This window comes from Hyperoodon ampullatus (genome assembly GCF_949752795.1).
Source record: "Hyperoodon ampullatus genome assembly, chromosome: 9".
Classification (NCBI taxonomy): domain Eukaryota; kingdom Metazoa; phylum Chordata; class Mammalia; order Artiodactyla; family Ziphiidae; genus Hyperoodon; species Hyperoodon ampullatus.
The window spans coordinates 31,884,473-31,904,151 of NC_136922.1; the positions used below are offsets into that span (position 1 = coordinate 31,884,473).

Here is a 19,679-nt window from a genome sequence, read left to right on the forward strand (position 1 = left end):
TTAACTAGGCAATCTTTTCTTATAGGTGCAGACAACGACCATGTGCATCTCGGTTAGCCTGAGTGGATTCGTGGTCCTGGGCTGTTTGTTTGCACCCAAGGTGCACATCATCCTGTTTCAACCCCAGAAGAACGTGGTCACACACAGAATGCATCTGAACAGGTTCAGTGTCAGTGGAACTGGGACCACGTATTCTCAGTGTAAGTATGGAACTTGACACTGACCCCTTCATATAGAGTAGGGAGCAGGCTAGAAGGAGAGCAACAGACATAGACAGAAACAGGCAACACATGTCCATCCCCATAATCAATCTCAATTCAGTTTAGTAAGTGCTGGTTTGATCACTGTGTGCCAGGTACTGTGCTGGGTGCTAAGGATACAGTGATAAGCGGAAGAGGTCAAGTTTCGGTTTTGGCAGTATGCGGTCTAGCAGGGATGACAGACATTAAATCCATAACCACAAATGGGATTTTTGACCAAGTTGTAGAGCCAGAGAACCAAATTTCTAGTCCTGACTTTGCAACTAGGTCAACAGGTAACCTTGAGCCATCACTTTACTATTTCCTTCCTTAGTTGGCCTAGAGGGTTGGACTAGATAGGTGCTCTGTAAAGCATGTTCTGTGTCACATAGATGCTGAAGGTGCTTCATAAAAATTCAAAGAGGAAGATAATCAAATAAGGTGGAAAATGCTACATCCTAAATACCCACTTGGAAGTTCAAAGCACCTCCTTTGACATGAGCATGATAAAGGTTTTTAAGAATCTCTACAGCAGGGAAACCTGTTTCACTTTGTTATTTACAGTTTCTTAAAAGTAACTGATCACAGTAAAATCAACTGCACAGCCCATGGAATACACTTTGGAAAACGCTAGAATAGATCTTCCTCCTATTTCAAAGACAAAGACACAATGGTTTTTCAGCTGAGAAGGCAGTGCTAACTGAAAGATACCAGGGTAACTCCTAGTCAGAATTCTCTCACCTCCTGGCCTGCAAATATCTGCAACAGTAGCCTTGGAGAATCATTTAATTCTTTAGAGGCATCTAAAACACAAACGTAGCTAAAGGGGACAACCTTTTAAGCCATTTTCAGCTAATCTATGGTATGAAGTAGGAGAAAGTCACTGACAGAAGGATGAGGGGGAAGGAGGGGAGAGGAAGGGGGAAGCGGGGTGGGGGGCAGGAGGACTGGAAGTGACAGAGACAAATGACTGCTTCACAATTTTGCCCTGAGCCGATTAGAAAGGAAACTTCGAAATAGCTCAGCATCACAAAGTGAGCAATCGCATTAGTGCCCCAGTTTCTCCAACAAAGTGCACAATTTTATAGGGCTGCCCTTTTCCTAGCAAACAAAGGGAAGACTGATAGCTGACAGCACATGTTCAGTGATGCGCTGTGCATACCACTCCTCCATCTCAGCTGCTATAGAGATGGAGACCTTATTGCATTTTCGGCTAAATTTCCAGGTGTCACGAGGGCTGAGTCCCAGGACCTGGTAAAACTTGTGAAATAATTTTCCTTGAACCTTAAAGAAACCTGCTTATTTCTTGAGCAAACAAATCTCTTTTCCAGCAGCTGAACTACAAAAGCTAGCTAGTCCAGACCAGAAAGAACTGGCATATAACTAATAATGATAACTAATAAAAACAACAATAATACAGCTAAGAGGAACTATCATTTATTGTTTCCTTTGTGCTGGGCACTGTGCTAAGTACTTCATACATGTGTGCACGTGTGATATAGCTTATTTAACGCTCACAACTCTTGGAGATCTACCCAAGGTCACACGTATTGAAAGTGGCAGAACCAGAACTTAAGAGCCAGTTTCTCTGATTTCAAAGCCAGGGCACCAAACCACCTTATCATGCTCCTTCATCCAGAAAACAAGCCGGGAAATTTCCCATGAACTACTTACTTGGTAGACTTTCCAGGGAGAACAAAAGGAAAATTACTCTAGGCTATGCAGCATGATTTACCTCTGGGCAGAAAGAGGCTTAGAGCTCTTGGCTGTTATTAAAACAATTTAGCAGAGTCCCTAAGTCTTCCACAGACACTTTTCAGATCTCATACATCCAAACCTCAGTAATTTAGATATGGTGGCATTTTCTAATGTATGTACTAGGAATTAATAAATTCCTGAAGAGTTAACAAGGACACTTTACCCAATGGAGTCTCCCCTCAGAATTTCAGAAATGTCCATTTACACAAAAACAATGTACTGCAACTGCCATGGACCTGCTTAAGCTGTCACTCAGTATCTAATCTGCTAGTGGCCCAACTATTACTTCAAGGTAGGAGTCTGTCCAGCCCAACATTTTAGGACTACTTTGTTACTCAGTGAAATTTAATTTTTTTCTTTAAAAAGGTCTAAATTTAGATATCATTTTTCCCACAATTTTCCTCTAATTAATCCAAATTAAAGAAGTGGCAGTAAAGTAACAAAGTGAAGTATTTGAGTGGTATTTCTAGGCATTTCAAAGTGCATAAGTAACGAATCCATTGATCTTTTATTTTTATTTGTAACTCTTCATCTTTTACTCACGATAGTTTAATATTTGTGGGCTCATTTTATCCCATGTGTACAAGATATCACAAGTTCTATTTTATAGGTGAGAAAAGAAGAGAAGTTACTTCTCAAGGATATACAATGATTCAAGAGTTGACACTGGATTTCCTGACTTGTGATTAGTATCCTGCCCATTTTAATAAATTGGAACCACTGTCATGAAATTCATTAAAGTCATTAAATGCCTGAATGCCTTCTATACACCAGAAATTACTAAGCACAGTGGTGAATAGGACAGAATCCCTGGTCCCAGGAAGGTTAGTGTCCGGGGCAGTGTTTTTCATACTGTAGAATGTAATCCATTAGTGGGTCATGAAATTTATTTGGCATGTTTGACCAGCATTTTTTAAAAACGGAAATAGAGGGACTTCCCTGGTGGTCCAGTGGTTAAGACTCTGCACTCCCAATGCAGGGGGCACGGGTTCGACCCCCAGTCAGGGAACTAAGATCCCACATACCGCACAGCGTGGCCAAGTTAATTAATTAATTAAATAAATAAATAAAATAAAACTGACCTGGACATTTAAAGAAAAATAATAAAAAAATATAAAAAGATAAGAGAATAAAGTATCTTAGAGTGCATCATATGTAACAGGGTAAATAGTATTTCACCAAGTTTGCTCAAGTTTACGTATGGGTACCAGGTTCAGGTAAAATATTTATTTCTATGAACTGCAATCAAAGATATTTGAAAGCCACTTGCCTATGGGATCTAGTTCTATGTATAAACGTGTTACTGACCCACTATGATGAAAATTTAAGCAACTGGTTTAATATTTCAGTGCCTGTTTCCTCCATTATAGATTTAGCTCATTTAATATCCATTTCCCTCCTAAATACTGGGAAGTACGCTGTTTAAAGAATCAAGAAAAATCCTTAAATTGCTCTGCATTCATTAAGTACAGCATGTGTTTTTCTTAGGTTGCACATAATTTATGTTCTTCTGGTTAAGTATTTGCAGGCATTTTATTCCAATGGATTATTGTTACCAGTATTGCTGCTGTTTTTCTGACTTAGTGCCTCCAGAGGCAAAAACAAAAACCCCATGTATGGACGAGAGTAAGCTGGTAAGCAACGGAGTTACCACACACAGACACATTTAGTTATCTATTCCCTCATAACAAACTTCCCCCAAATTTAGTGGCTTAAAAGAAATCCCTTTTGTTATCTCTCTTGATTTAGTGGGTCAGGAATTCAGGCAGGGCTTGACTGAGCAGTCCACCTGCTCTGCAAGGCCTTGACTGGGGTCCTTCTGTGGTGTCAGCTGAGACTAAACTGATCTGGAGGGTCCACAGTGATTCACTCTCATACATGGTGCCCTGGTGGCATGCCTCTCCACATGGGACCCAGACAGCATGACAGAGCCCACCCAGATTCAAGGGGAGGGAGGCAGACTCCACCGCTCAAAGAATTCGTGGCCAGTTTTATTATGCTGCACTCTCCAAATCCCAAATCCAACCGGTACTGCACTCTTAGCAGGGATTAAGTGACATGACACACTTAACCTTATGCAATACCAAGAAGTCACCTTGACTGGAAGGTGCGGCCATATTAATTCAGGGTTAATTCTCTGGCGAGAGAGTAGCAGAGATACCACATCACTCTGGAGTCTAAGTGAGCTCCCTGACAGCAGCTAAGGTGGCTGACAGCAGAAAGAAGATCAGTTAGTGGGTTTTAAAATCTGAGCAGTTGCTCCAAAAAGATAGAAAAGCATGGCCAAACTCAGAAGCAGGCATGGAAGAAAGAACATCGTTAAGGACATCTTGGAAAACTCACCATTTGAGAAATGTTTACATAGTACTATATGCAAAAGAGACCAATTTTAGTTGTATCTGATTAACTACATACAGTGGGAGTCAGAATAATAAAAATAAAGGAAACAGTAACTTTTCTCCACTAAGTGTACCCATAGGCCAGTTGTCCCCAATATTTGTGTATTAAAAAAAAAAAATCTTTGAAATGGAGATTCCCAGGCCCCACCCTTTGTATCATGGGGTCTTGGTAAAGGTCAGAAGTCTGGTCGGTAACAGATACTCCAGCTAGTTCAACAGAGATGGTCTGAGGAAAACGGGTTGAGAACCTTGGCCCAAACCATCCCGTCTGCTTCATCCACTGCTATCAGTGCAGAGCAGGGAGCTCCACTTAGATGCCCTCAAAGAGAAAGGAGGCCCTGGGTTCAGAGAAGGAGGGGCCCTTGAAGTCCCATCCTTTGCCTCATGATGTCAAGAGCCACATCCCAGCACAGTCATCTCCTCCATTGCTGTCCGAACCCTCAAAGGCATTTCCCCCATAGGAGCACCTGGCCACTCAAGAAACATTTACTGAAGGTGGGAATGCACCTTCCAATAGCAGTAGAACTCAGAGACCCTGAAATCCTAAGCTCATATTTATAATGCTGCTCCCACACCCACACACATAAGTAAACATCCTTTGTATTTGGAAAAGGAAAAAAAAAAAGAGGTCATTTTTTGTTTTGTTCAGCTTTAGAAGCAAAGGAGCTTCCCACAGCTGATTCCCACAGACAGGCAATCAAGAACGTATGCTGAGAATCTTAGCATCTGCAAATTCAATGATTTTTTCTTTTTTTTAATTAAAAGCCTTCCCTTCAGCACTACACTCGACAGCATCTTGTGCTACCAGCATGGGTGCAGAATGTAAGCGAATGGTGTCATTTTGAGGGAGACAAGCTGGATGCACACGTGAGGTTTGGCAGCATAAAATGCTATAGGCCCTGCGCAGGTCAGAATATTGTTGACACTAATATGGGTTTGCATCAGCGTAGACTGGGGGGAGAAGAAAGAAATGGAGTGTGTCCCACAGTCTTCAGAGCTATTATGTACCCAGACGTGGTCCTACGGGGATGTGTATTTCTCTTGCTCATGGTGATCATTCAGATGTACGTATGTCATTATCATTAAGATCAGCCAAGAGGCTTCTGCTAATTAATGATGCCCAGATTTGGGTCCCGGAGGAGCCATGGGCATATGGAGATTGATTTTCTCTGCCACAACCTTATTCAGAAAGTCACTTGTCTAGGTGGTAATGTGCGAACTGCTCAATTAATAGAATTATTCTTTATCACTAAGCATTTGCACATTATAATAAGAAAGCAGCAGTCTAAAAAGATCGAGGGAACCGTCTTCTAGTTTCACAGTATAACTTACCACAGAGCTTCAGCAACAGAAAGCAAGTGCCTGAGGATAAGCTTTTGCATTTATCAATGGCCAAGCTTTGAAGATACCCCGGTTGGCCGGGGCAAGCCATTGTTCAACTCTGAACAGGACTTTATTTAAAAAAATAAAAATAAAAGCACATAATGCCAAGTTTCTTCTCTATAGTGCTAGTCCAGAAAAACAGCATAATATACCTGCACTTTACAGTTCAGGGAGTCCCATGATGACTGGCCAGCAAATTAGGAAGTTATTTGGCAACCCCGACTGAAATGAACATCTTCTTTGCCACAGGCATAAGTATATTATAAACATAAATCCTCTCTGACCAACGTAGGAAGAGCCTAGAGTTTTCAGCAAGTTGAGCCATTTGCTTCCAGGCAGAATACACCTAGTACATCCGAATCAGATAGATGTCAATCCATTTTCCCTTAAGAGAGCAAAGTCCACAGCACTCCTGAGAACCTCATTCGTTCTATTCCCTTTCATTCCCTCATTGAGGACGGGAGGGTAGTCTCCAGCTATAATAGGTAACCCTATATACATTAGGAAATTGATGTTTAATACCTCTCCTTCTTTTATTTGACATTTCCATTTACTTCTCTCACAACCACTCTAAAGCAACCCTTAAATCATTTTCTCTTTACCTCTACTGTTTTGCTAGGTTTTCCCCAAGCAGCTATAGCCCACCTTCTTTAATACACAGACTGGAGCTGGAAGGGATGCTAAGGATCATTTATTCTAACAAACACATTTATAGATGAGAAAACCAGGGCTCCATCTATTAGGTACTTTAAGGAATTTGATAACTGAAGTCATAGATAAAACTCTCAAAAGCTGCTCTATGGCTCCTGTGGCCTCTGGATTTTCTGCCCCAGCTCAGTTACAAAATTCATCTCAGAGACTATTCTGACAGTGAGAACCTTAGCATCTGCACATGCAATGATTTTTTTTCAAGTTAAAAGCTTTCTCTTAAGCACCACACGTGACAGCATCTTGTTCTACCAGCATGAGTACAGACTTGTGTTCCTCTCAAAAGCCCATACCAGGGAGTTCAACAGCATAAATCATGTATCTTTGGCCCCCAGGGATCCCCACACCCAGGCTGCACACAGACAAGGTGTGGCATTGATATTCCAAAGAGGCTACACACTAAGTTTCTTAGAAAATGTGATTTGATGAAGACAAATGAATATAGTTAATGTTTAGGTCAGATATAATTTCTCTCATTTCCATAGTTTTTTAAAAGCATCACTTTCTTGAATTACATTACATTGTACAGTTTCCCTTCTGTATTGTACATTAGAACAGAATGTAAACATAGTAGCTCAAAGAGAGTTCCTCAACCAGCAAGTCTGATATTGTATGAGAGATACCTATAGTCATCTGCATTTCCACGTAACCCCAAATTTATTAACGCCTTTGGGAACAGGGTACCATGCTGAGAACTATGTTTATATGTCAATAAAAAAGAAAATATGTATTTAATCAAATACTGCCCATACATTGATCTCAGATGACCAAAACCTTAAAACAAAGCAAAGGGTCTAACCTCAATTTATTATATGCTATTTCTATGACCTCCTTTTCATTTTTAGTGAAATTCTCTGGAGGACATCTATAAATGGAAATATCTCTGTGCCTATAGCAGGAAAATGCCTACTCATATGGAAAAAAAATTATTTTAACATGTCTGCCTTACCTGGAATAATTTCAGAGGGTTTGGGAGAGAAACCACTAACCAAGTAAATGTGACCAATTTGATGGATAATTCACTCCTTCATTGAAGAAATTTTTGTGCCCAGGCTCAGCTCTAGGCACTGGAGATGTGGTAATGAACAAAACAGACCAACTCTACACTCACGGTGCTTGCATTCTAATCAGGCAAGAGGGGGCACAGACAGACAAACCGACAATGCTTAATAACTCAGGTGCTGATAAGTGATGCGAAGAAAATAATACGGGACATAGGCAAATAAGGTGGACTGAGGATGCAGAGAGTTCCTGTTTTGATAGAGTGGAAGGAAGTGATAAGATGACACTGAGCAGAGACACGATGGAAACGAAAGAAGGGAGCCAGGCCTTGTCTGGGGGAATGTCTGGCGGAAAGACATTCCACGCAGAGGGAACAGCAAATGCGAAGGTCCAAAGTTAGAAGAACATCCAAGAGGCCAATGAGGCTAGAGGGAAATGAATAAAGGTGAAAGTGACAGGAGATGAGGACAAAGATGGAGCAGATCTTGGAGGACTCTGGAAGTCACCATAAGGACTTTTACTTTTCTGTTGCAAGAACTGAGAAAACACTTGAAGGGTTTCATCGGCACTGTGGCAGGAACTGACTTTAAAAGCATGGTTTTGGCTGTGTGGGCAAAATATAAGACAGCAAGTAGGCAGAGACCTCATTCTGGAGGCTACTGCCTAACCCAGATGATGGTGGCTTAAATCAGGTTGGTAGCAGTGGAAGCTAATATAGTGTGCAGATGCTGTGGATAACTGGAAGGTGAGGCTGACAGGATCAGCTCCACTAGAAAGAAGGAGTAATGTCTGACATTATTAGAGTTTAACCCTTTTGGCTTTTGATTTGGATCCCTAGATGTAGTAGCACTTATAGCTCCTATTAGTTGTTTGAGCCTTGGGGTGAATGAGTTTCTGCTCCTTGCCTGAAAACACATTTGGATAGAAAAGAGGGTGTTAAGCAACTAAGAGGATGTGAGAAGAATGAAAAATAGGAAGAAGAGTACAAAAAATTCTTGAGTCTTTTTATTTACAAATTATTGTGCATCCCACTTTGGTACTTCTTGGGGGAGGGAAGAGAGAATAAAAGAACATGATTGGAAAGGACCGCATGATGTGGCAACAGTGGACTGAGGTATTAAGTTGAAGACCAAGTGGAATTTCTGTTCATGAGGTAATTAAGTTGCATCGCGGTCTATAAAAAGGTACATGCTGTATTTCCTCTTCCCATGAATCTCGTCTCCTAAGAAATGAATCACTGAATGAAGAAGTCTTTGCTTTCATAAGTTCTAACTCCACACTTGGAAACTAAATCTTATGTTTACAGATTTCTATCCAACATCATAATGAATATGATTTCCTCTTAAGACTACTAGTAACAGTTTATGACAATTACTTTGGTCATAAAGGGGGAAACACCCCCTGAGAATCTAGCCCACTTTTATTAATAATGGATTCTCAGTCTCCCACTGAGAAATCTCTGACATAGCAAGGCTACCAAACAAGTGGCTAGCAGTGTCACATCTGCCCAGACAACATTATCAACACATATACTTCTTCTGAAATGGGACCAAGGGGCCCTAGCACAGGTAAATTAAGGTGATGAGTAAAAAACGAGGTTCAATGACAAAGCAGGAGGACAAGTCAACAAATAACGGATGGAAATTGTATTCCATGACCACAGAATTAAAATATCTAAACAAGCAGACATGCTGGGAGAAATTATTTGGGGTCACCAGGAGCAAGGAAATGGAACAGCTGGGAACAGACTGGAATGTCCTTTCTGTTTAAATGTTTGTTTTATTTTTTTCCAAGTCTGATCTATTACACAGAGTAACACACTGATTCTCAGGAACCAAGTCTCAGTCACTAAATTGACTAACAGACTTGGCATCCATAAGAATCTATTAAATAAATATGCTTAGCATTGATTGAGGGCCCAGTTAGAAAAAATCGGGTCATTTTCTCCAAAGCCTGGCCAGTCTCTGCTTTACTGGTACAAGAAAAGTGGATTTCACGGTGCTAGACAAAGCTGCCACTTGGCTGCATTGATCTCTAAAGCTTCATCAAGTTTGTGAAGCAAAACGTACCTTTTGATGGGTGTGAATGGTCCTTCTGTGATCAGCTGTGGAACTTATTAGGTCTTTTTTCAGCTATCTTCACTTTTCACTTTAAATAGCAAAAAGTACCACGTTAGCCTACAGTAACAGCTGCTACTCACCCCGACTCCCAGAAAAGCCAAAAATAAGCCTGCACACCTCTTATTTCTGACAGAAAGGATGATTATAGAAATCTGCCTCACCTCACTTAAGAAAATAGGTTAAACTTACGCCATTAAAAATCTCGTGAGAATTTCATTAAAATCATAGAAAAGCTCATCACAAACACACACACAAAAATGATAGCACTTTCTTCTTCCACATATTTTACTACCTTGGGGAATAACAGATGGGCTAATACAGGAGCATATGTAAAATATTTATGAAAGGCAAAGTAATTGAGATGGTAAACTCATAAAACAGTAATTTCCTCTGCTATATTCAGCAGCATGTACCAAAATGGGAATATTTTTAACATAATAAAAAAATGCACTGGCAAAAGCTACAGATGAAACAGAAAAAGAGAAGCAGAAAAATACAAGTTACAATCCCCTTCAATACACTAAAAAGTGTTTAGGGAAAAAAAAATAATTGCAGAGTCTTGTGGGGCTTTTTGCTATTGTTATTCCTTGCAAGAAGACCTTGAATTTGCATTATCTTCCTCTCAAAGAGTGGAAGGTTCCCTTTAATGTCCCTCCAAAGCAGGTAGATTATTCCAGGTTATTCTGTAACCTTCCATAATGATGTCCACAGGGTGTTTAGTAGAAGATTATGTGACGCTAATGAGCTTGCGGATTTTCCATGTGGCTATCTTTGCAGCCCATATACTTCTTACCTACATGGTCAAAATATACCCAATTTTTAAGAACTTAGAATGCAGTGAGCAAGCAAATCCTAAGTGCACGCTTAAGAACAGAATTACACTAAATTCCAGAATAGTATGGGGAACATCGGAGTAGGTTTCTGATACCATCTTTAAAAGTACAGGTAGAGAGGGGATTAGACTAGTTCAAGGTCGACAGCAAGGAGCACTAACACACTAATCCCTAGTTCTCCTAGACGTACCCCCATGACACATCATTCCTCTTCAACCACTGAAAATGAAAATCCTGCACAGAAATAATAAAACTTGATCCCGGAAAAGATGAAGAGCTTAGCCAAAATGTCAAAGGCAGCATGCCTGCTATGGGATGCTCACAGCCCCAGCCAGTTCTTTGCAGACGTGGGTGATGGTCGATGCCACCATGTGGCTTGAGGAGCAGAAAGGCCAACCTGCTCCAAAATGAGGCTGCCGAAAGGCCTCACAATTGCTGGTCATTCCTTCAGGATAATAGATTATTTCTTTCTTTAAAATTCTTGGTTCCCCCCATTCTTTGAAAGGCAATCATTCATGCAATCATTCAGAAAATATTTATACAGTGTCTATTCCATGACGAGCAATAGGGATAAAATAATGAAAAAGACAAGCAGAGCCCCAGCACACTTTCTAGTCAAGAGTATAAGACGTAAGACACTAAGGGAAAAAAAAAAGGCAAGGAAAAAACTCAGCTTTAAAGTGGGATAACGTGACAGAGAGAAACTGGCTGGTTACTTCAGATTAGGTGGCCTGATGACAGCCTTTTTCAGAGGGTGACATTTCACACGTGGATGACAGGAAAGAGCCAGATATGTGATTAAGAGAGGGAAGAACGTTCCTGGCAGAGGCAACAGCTATTACAAAAGGCCAGAAACTGAGAAATAGGTATTCTGTGTTTGAGAACAAAAGCAAAAAAGCGTAGGGGCGGGAGCACAGAATTAGGTGAATTCAGAAAGATAGGCATGGTCTGAATCGTGCTGGGATTTATAAACCAGAGTAAGGAGAGCACAAAGAGAAGCCACAGGAGGTGTGTAGGTAGTTGACTTACATTTAAAAATACTCTGGCTACTGTATAGAGAAAGCATTGCCGGGAAGCAAGGGTGGACACGGAGAGCCCAGTAGTGCAACTATTCCAGTGGCCCAGAGAGAGGGAATGCTGGCTTGGACCGGGGCGCTGGATGCAGAGACAGAAGTAGTTGGAGATGGAGCCTGAGTTGATTGGACTTGAGCACGGGTTTGACCCACAAGGAGAGACAAAAAAGGAAAGGAGCTTAAATGTTAGACTTTCGGTTTGGATAACTAGCCAGATGGTGAGACCATTCACTGAGGAAAGGAAGACTAAATGGGGACAGGTTAGGGAATCCAAAGGTATGCGTTGGCCACTTGATTTTGAAATGTCTATTAAACAGCCACATGGAGATGCCAAGTAGACAGGTGGTTACAAGGAAGCTGCAGAGAACGCACATATTGAATAGCCAGGAGCACTCTTGCTTGGACTCCGTTTCCCCTTGTTCTTTCTCTTGCCTTACCTAGCTTTGATGAAGCGAGAATTAGATAAAGTATACTAAGAAGCTTTGCAAAGAATAAATTGATGCCCTCACATTTGGAATTATTATCACCACCACCTTCCATCAAGCATTTATCTGGCACACACTATGTCTTCATTGTAGAAGTTTCAGGAAATGTCGATTATGCCATCCCTGTCCCCCAAGATATTGCAGCTTTTAGTGGGCTCATATTGTAAAAGAAACTGAACCTCGTTCTAAAAATGATAAGAGGAAAATATCTCCAAAAGCGTTACCAGGTCACATGACTCCACTGCAACCTTAAGCAGCCACACAGACTTGACTTTGTAATTTTCTCACAAACCTAGACAAGTAATCAGTGCAAAACGGAGAGGCTGGAGTTTCCCTAGTTGGGGCGGTGTCTGCTGAAAGACTTCAGTGCCCCAAAGATGGTGAATGTACCCCCACTTAATGCCACGTAGTATCCAATTTCATACTTAGTTTTTCCTTCGTGTTTAAAGAAATTCCTAGGAAAAATGCAATTTCATTGAGCAAGAATATTTCCACTATGATAGTGAACATGAACACTTTAGCATGACATGAAATTGGTTTATCTGATTATTAACCAAGAGCTATGCCCTTAAAGGATGGGACAGCTGACTGGGCAGCTTGACCTGAGCTGTGGTCAGGTAGCCAAGAGGGTCAGCTCCTCCCGGGCAGAGTGTGTCCAGATGGACAGGTCAGGCGATGGGACATCATCAGCTCCAAAAGGTAATGTGAGGCCATCGCTAACTGATTCTCTTGGCCGTACAGTTTCATCCTATGGAGGATGGGGCTCCTTGCTTTTGTTCTCATTCAGGAAAAGGAAAAAGCGTTCAGGGCAAACCAGGTATCACTTAACTGTCCCTAGACTTCTCACAAAAACAAAACTTTTGTTTAAAACAAGTTCGGAGCTAGGAATTTTATCTAGGAAAACAACAAGCCATAAAAAGAATGAATATACATATCCGTATTACACTCACACCCCGACACCATCGTCACTATTGTCATTAACAAGAGCATCATCCCTTTGGAATTTCTTCCTGTCTGCAAACTATTATGAAATTGAAGTTCTTAGCACCCCAGCCCTCACTAGAATTTTCACGGAGGTTATCCACTGAACAATGAAAATATAGCAAACCATCCTCTACGGCAGTAGAGTTCACAGATGACTTACAGCCGAGAGAGAACAAAATTAATTAAGGTATGGAAAATATTAATTAATTTAACAGTTTAAGGAAACTGCAGTGAGCTTTCAATCCTGCACACTGTATTTTAACCAGTTTAAAGATTACCAAAGCTAATTCTAAACCCACAAGTGGCTTCTTTCAACAGTGATTATGCTTATCAACTCTCTCCAAGAGGTATGACAGTAATGGAGGTAAGTTCCAGGATACAAACTAATTTTGAGCAGAGCACGTTGAGAAGGTTGACCCACTACAGCACTAAATCACCTAGCATTCTCCAAAGCCAAGTTAAAATGAGTTTTTTACTTTTAACTAGTGTCTAGGATTATCCATGCCCGTAGCTCTGTGGCCCCCTTGATTAATCCAGAATTTTCTGTCCTGCTCTGTCTTCCAGCCTCTGCAAGCACGTATGTGCCGACGGTGTGCAACGGGCGGGAAGTCCTCGACTCCACCACCTCATCTCTGTGATTGTGAATTGCAGTTCGGTTCTCGTGATTTTAGGCTGTTAGATGAAAGTGCTCACGTGCAACTCCGGAATGTGGAAACAGAGCAAAAGATCACCCCTAGTACCTTTTTTTAGAAACAGTACAATAAATTATTTTTAAGGACTGTACAGTATATAGTGACGTGCTAGAACTTTTTAGACTGATTTTAGTGTCCCTATTATTAATAAGTCCCCAGAACATGGAAATAACCATTGTTTACAGAGCTGAGCATTGGTGACAGGGTCTAACAGGGTCAGTCTATTAGAAAATACAGTGGCGATATTAGGTAACTTTTTTTCCTATGAAGTTTTTTGTAGGTCCTTGTTGTAACTAACTTAGGATGAGTTTCTATGTTGTATATTAAAGTTACATTATGTGTAACAGATTGTTTTTCTCAGCACAAAGTACAAAGCATCTGTATTAATGCAAAGATATTGAGAATAAAACCTTCAAGGTTTTCCAGCATGGTGGAAAATGGCTTGTACTTTTTAAAATCATTCCAGGTAATTTGAGTATGTTGACTTTAGACCATTTCTACTTTTTTAATGTTGGAAGAAAGGATCTAACTGTGCTTCTCTTCACGTCTAGATACACTGAACACAAGTTGTTACCCTACGAGGGAGCTGTGAGCAGATGTAGCCTTCTGATCATGTAGATCGCATGATCAGAATTTGACTGATGACAGCATAAATATCAGGGGATTACAGTGGCCAGATGATAATACCCTTGTTGGTTTCTTTAAGCCACATCTGTACGGCAGCCCAGATTTTGCCCAAATATGGCTCTGAGGCAAAGAGAGGGTTCCTCCATCCCTGCATTCCTCTGATTACAAAGGCTGACCTGCCAGGGGAGGTTTGATGGCTCTCATTTCCCAAAACAAGCTTAATGACTAGCAAGGAGCCTGGGAAAGCATCTTGTTATTCCATTGGAAAATCACTCTCATGGTTCATAGCTGAACGTAGCAACAAAAATGTAGTACATCTTCTTTTCCAATGCTTTTCCAAAGTCCCAAGAACAAGGCTCAGGCATACAGACTCGTCTCTAAACCTGAATATTTTACTAACCTAAATAAAGGAGCAAACAGGGAAAGCACGGATGAGCTAAAACTGGCTCATTCTTACCAGCACTGTCCTATTTCTCCTGGTAAACCCTTGAGTCACGAACCACTGATTAATGTAGAAAACTTCACTGAGTACCTATCTGCTAGGTCCTGCACCAGATACCATGGACAGAGAATGTATTCGTTTCCTGTAACTCATCTGACAACACGAACTGGGTGGCTTAGAACAACAGGAATTGATGCTCAGGGTTATCAGGGCTGCACCCTCTTAGCTGCAGGGGAGAATCCATTCCATCACTCTTCTAGTTTCTGGTGGCTGGCAGCTTCCTGACATCAAATCACTCTTGATCTCTACGTCCACCTTCATGTCACCTTCTCCTCTGTGTGTCTCTTATGAGGACACTTGTCATTGGATTTAGGGCCCACCGGGATAATGCAGAGTGATCTCATTTCAAGATCCTTAATGACATCTACAAAGGCCCTTTTTTGAAATGAAGTACCATTAGGATGTGTACCTATCTTTTAAGGGGCCACTCTTCAACCCACGACAGAGAAAAAGATGATTAACACATAGTTCTTGCCTTTAAGAAGCAACAAGACTGGAAAATATGCTAATGAGGGAACTGCAACTGAGGAAGGAAGAGGGGGCTAGGGGGGACCCACAGGCTGCCAAATAACCAGGGCCTGGATAATCAAGACTGGTGCTACTTTAAAAATATTCAGAAATAATGAGCAGATGCATAAAAAAGCCAACAGGACTGGCCTTGAAGGAAATAAAGTGAGGAGTCCTATGTTAGAAATTCTCTTCTTCCTTCTGGATGCATTTGAATCAGCATCCTCATCAATGTGTCCAAAACTCACCAGATGCTCAAAGACAACAGTGCAAACAGTCTCTAAACTCATATTCAAAGAAGAACCTGGACTGGGGGGGAGTGGGTGGGCCAGACTGAGTAACAGATTCAACAGCACTAGATGGCAAAAAAGAAGTCTGTTGGCCTTCCCTGGTGGCGCAGTGGTTGAGGGTCCGCCTGCCGATGCAAGGGACACGGGTTCGTGCCCCGGTCCGGGAGGATCCCACATGCCGTGGAGCGGCTGGGCCCGTGAGCCATGGCCACTAAGCCTGCGCGTCTGGAGCCTGTGCTCTGCAACAGGAGAGGCCACAACGGTGAGAGGCCCGCGCACAGAAAAAAAAAAAAAAAAAAGAAGTCTGCTGTGACAGAAACTGGCAGGACTGCTAGATAAGTGTACTCAGAATGAGCATCTGCTCAATATCAAGGCAAAGGCAAGGCTGATGGGAGAGAAAATAAACTCAATCCACTGATGGGATATGACAGGCTAAGGAAGGCAATATCAGTTGGGTTGTTCAGAGACACAGCTAATGCCTAAAGTAATCAAACGGATCATGGATCTTTGTAAACAAGACAATTGGGCTGTGGGTGAATCGTGAGTGGGTGTTTCTGAGAGCCGGGTTTCGATCAGTGGCCACTCTATCTCACTCTCTGCCTTTGCACTGAAAGTGCATTGACCGACAGCTCTCATCACCTTTTTCTCCCCTGCCTCATACCGTGTTTCCTATTCAAAAGTGCATCCCCTAACATGTGATCCCTAGAAGTAATTTTTTTTTTTCCCGGTACACGGGCCTCTCACTGTTGTGGCCTCTCCCATTGCAGAGCACAGGCTCCAGACACGCAGGCTCAGCGGCCATGGCTCACGGGCCCAGCCACTCCGCGGCATGTGGGATCCTCCCGAACCGGGGCACGAACACGCGTCCCCTGCATCGGCAGGTGGACTCCCAACCACTGCGCCACCAGGGAAGCCCTAGAAGTAATTTTTTAAAGAACTTTCAGCATCTGTATGGAAAATAGCAGCTATAAAATCTTTTTTACATGAGGCATTTCAAACAAATAGGTTTTGGATTGATTTTTTTTTTAACTCCAGTAATGACATTTCATTCTCTCAGAATATAAAACTCACTGAGCCGATCCATCTTTGCAAAAACATCCTGAATTTAAGGAACTCAAGCAGAATGCTCTATCCCACTCAAAAAACATATCAGAACCTAATGATACGGTTGATTATTGTTGGATTCCTGAGAGTTTGCCATTTCTGGAATGCTCCGTGTCCTCTCTAGTTCAAGTATTAATAGATTCGCTTGCGCACTCAGGCTTCTCATGGTAAAATAAAAAGGTCCCATTTTCAAAGTGTGAGGCAAGCTGGTTTGCAGTCCACACAGAGGACAGATTAGGAGAGTGCCTGAAAGGAGTTAATTCAGCCAGTGTACCTTTATAGTATGCACCCCACACTGCCCCACAGCTCGCCCCCTCTTTATCCACGCACCCACCATTGAGAGTTCTGGGTGCCAGAGCTCTTTAGCAAAGGGCTAGAAACATGGAGAAGCCAAGAAAAGTGAGGCGCCAGGAAGATCAGTATGGATTCTAACCTTCACAGCCCTAGTAAGGCCCAAACCCATGAATAAGGCAGTTATCACTCCTGTTCTGTGACTTTGAAAGCTTAGATTTGCACAGTTTTCAATGGTTGGACTCATTCATTTAAGCCAAGCAATGGTAATCTCAAATCAGCCATCTGAGATAAAGGAAATATTACTCCCCTCCAAACCAAATTTACCAATATCCACAAGCTATTTTAGACAGGGCTCTTCATCCAAGAGTCACCATTAATAAGAGGAGGAAAATTCCAGCAAATGAAAAGCCAAACTGGGACATTTCGTTCAAGGCGACTGGAGGTCTGTTTCTTGAACCATCAATCACTGAAGGAATCCTACATGTCTTTTGCTGCTCAGTCAGTCTTAAAATAGGATTTGGTACATGTGTGTGGACTGAGGTGTGCGCAGCCTGAACACATGCAATGGACCCTCCAGGGCTGGCAGGGGACCCTCTCCAGCGCCAGAGCTCAGGAATCTAGGCTGACACTATATGCATCAATATACACTACGTCCACATAGTTACTTGAAATAAATCTGTACGTAAGATTGAATATTATCTCCAAATCCAGTTACCTTAGCAACAAATGTTATAGAAACCACAATGAGAAAAGGCTTTTAAATCAATTGTGCTGGTTGACTTTGAACCAATTCACTTGTTTTTACTTTTATCATTTCCTAATCAATATCTGCAATCAAGTCCCAGAACTATAAAAGGAACTCAGAAGAGTACCTAGCTTGGTCACCTGGTGGGTGATTAAATCATCAAGGGAGGGTGATGGGTTATTTTCTTCTTGATCCTCTCTAGAGACTTGAGAAACTTGGAAGGTGTAAACTCCTAAAGGGCAACAAATCTGTGCAAACAGATTCTTCCAAATAGTTTTGTTTGTGGGTTGTAGTGACTAAAACCAGTGGTCAACAAACCACGGCTCACAGGTCAAATCCTAGCCTAGCATCTGTTTTTATAAAACCTGTGAGCTAAGAATGCTTCTACATTTTTAAATAGTTGGGGGAAAAAATCAAAAGAAATGTAACATTTCATGACCAGTGAAATATAAATGAAACTCAAATTTCCACGTACATAAAGTACATTTATTTGAATGCAGCCACACCCATTTGTTTGTAATATTGTCTGTGGCTGCTTTCATACTACAATGGCAGAGTTGAAGAGTTGCAGCAGAGACCACATGACCTGCAAAGCTGAAAATATTTACTATCTCTTTCCAGAAAAAGTTTGCTGGCCTCTGATCTAGACAATTGCAATAGTAACATCAATTAATATCAACTGCAATAGTAGTATCAATTAATTTTCAATTATTCGCCCCTATCTTTTACTTCCTTCATTTATGACCCTAAAATGAACTCATCTGAAAATGTTAAACCAAAATAAAATCCAGCAAGAGTGTAATCTCTGGCCAGTTACTGTGAAGGCGAACTCCATTTTAGCATCCAAGGAATAAGTCAGGTGTTAGGATTTTTTTCAGTTTACTCCCCTTGAGTCCTTTTCTTTAGGGTGACCTTAATTTAGGACTTGGGCATGTAAACCTGAGATAATGTTCATGGTGAGTAGAAAATAGATGTGAGGATATGTAAGTCCTCTGAAGAAGTTCTCCTCTATACATCTTTACTGTCAAAAGGTAAATGTGAGCAATACACTGACTTTAAACATGTCAATACAATGAAAAAAAAGTAATGGAAAGTGTCTTGACTGTGTTGAGACCTGAGTTCAAGGATGAGGACCTTTGAGACAGAATCAGATCAAGGAATGGGCCAGATGAAGCAATTTATACTTTTCACCTACTAGAACAGCTTGATTCTTCTGTATTGAAGAAATGTAAACTGGTCCTGTCTGCACTGAAGTAGACAGCACTCTTAAGTGACAATAAAAACTCTAATGCAACTGGAAACATCCATGAATAGATAAACAAAGTTTAATTCCACCATTCAACGGACTATTACTCGGCAATAAAAAATAACTACTGCTACCCACACCAACATGGATGAAAGTCAGAATCATTATGCTGAAGAAGCCAGACATAAAAGACTACATTCCCGTCTGACTTCATTTATAAAAAATCCAAACTAAGCTGTAATGGTTAAAAATCAAATCAGGGGTTGCCTGGAGGCTGGAGGTGAAAGGAGAAAGGAAGGCTATAAGAAATCTTTGGGTGTGGTGGAAATGTTCTGTATGTTGATTATGGTAGTGATGTAACAGGTATATAAAACTTTCAAAACTCATATTGCACATGTTTAATGGATGGAGTTTATTGTTTGTATATCATTCCTCAGTAAAGGTGATTAAATACCACTCATGCAGACTTAAAAATAAATAAATCAATAAAATAAACTTGCCAATAAAATCATCTTCCCACCCCGACTCCCAGGAAATTTACTTTCGTTAGGAAGAGAGAAATGATCTGCATATTAGCCTCCCATTAGGAATGACCATGAGTCACAGGAAGTAGCTCTACTGACACATGTCAGATGACAGTTGACCAGATCTGTCTTGAAGAACTAGAGTCAATCGATGACCCACCACC

At 41.3% G+C, this 19,679-nt stretch overlaps 1 protein-coding gene across 1 annotated transcript in view; it reads left to right on the forward strand.

Annotated features, from left to right (window-relative positions):
* Positions 1–13,622, forward strand: part of GRM3 (glutamate metabotropic receptor 3) — a gene marked incomplete at both ends in the record, with an annotated part of 103,834 nt that extends 90,212 nt beyond the window's left edge. Inside the window, 2 exons of the mRNA XM_079711945.1 lie at positions 26–200; positions 13,549–13,622. Of these exons, the coding sequence (XP_079568071.1) occupies positions 26–200; positions 13,549–13,622 (249 nt within the window). The remainder of the gene's footprint in view (positions 1–25; positions 201–13,548) is intronic.
* Positions 13,623–19,679: the final 6,057 nt, after the last annotated feature.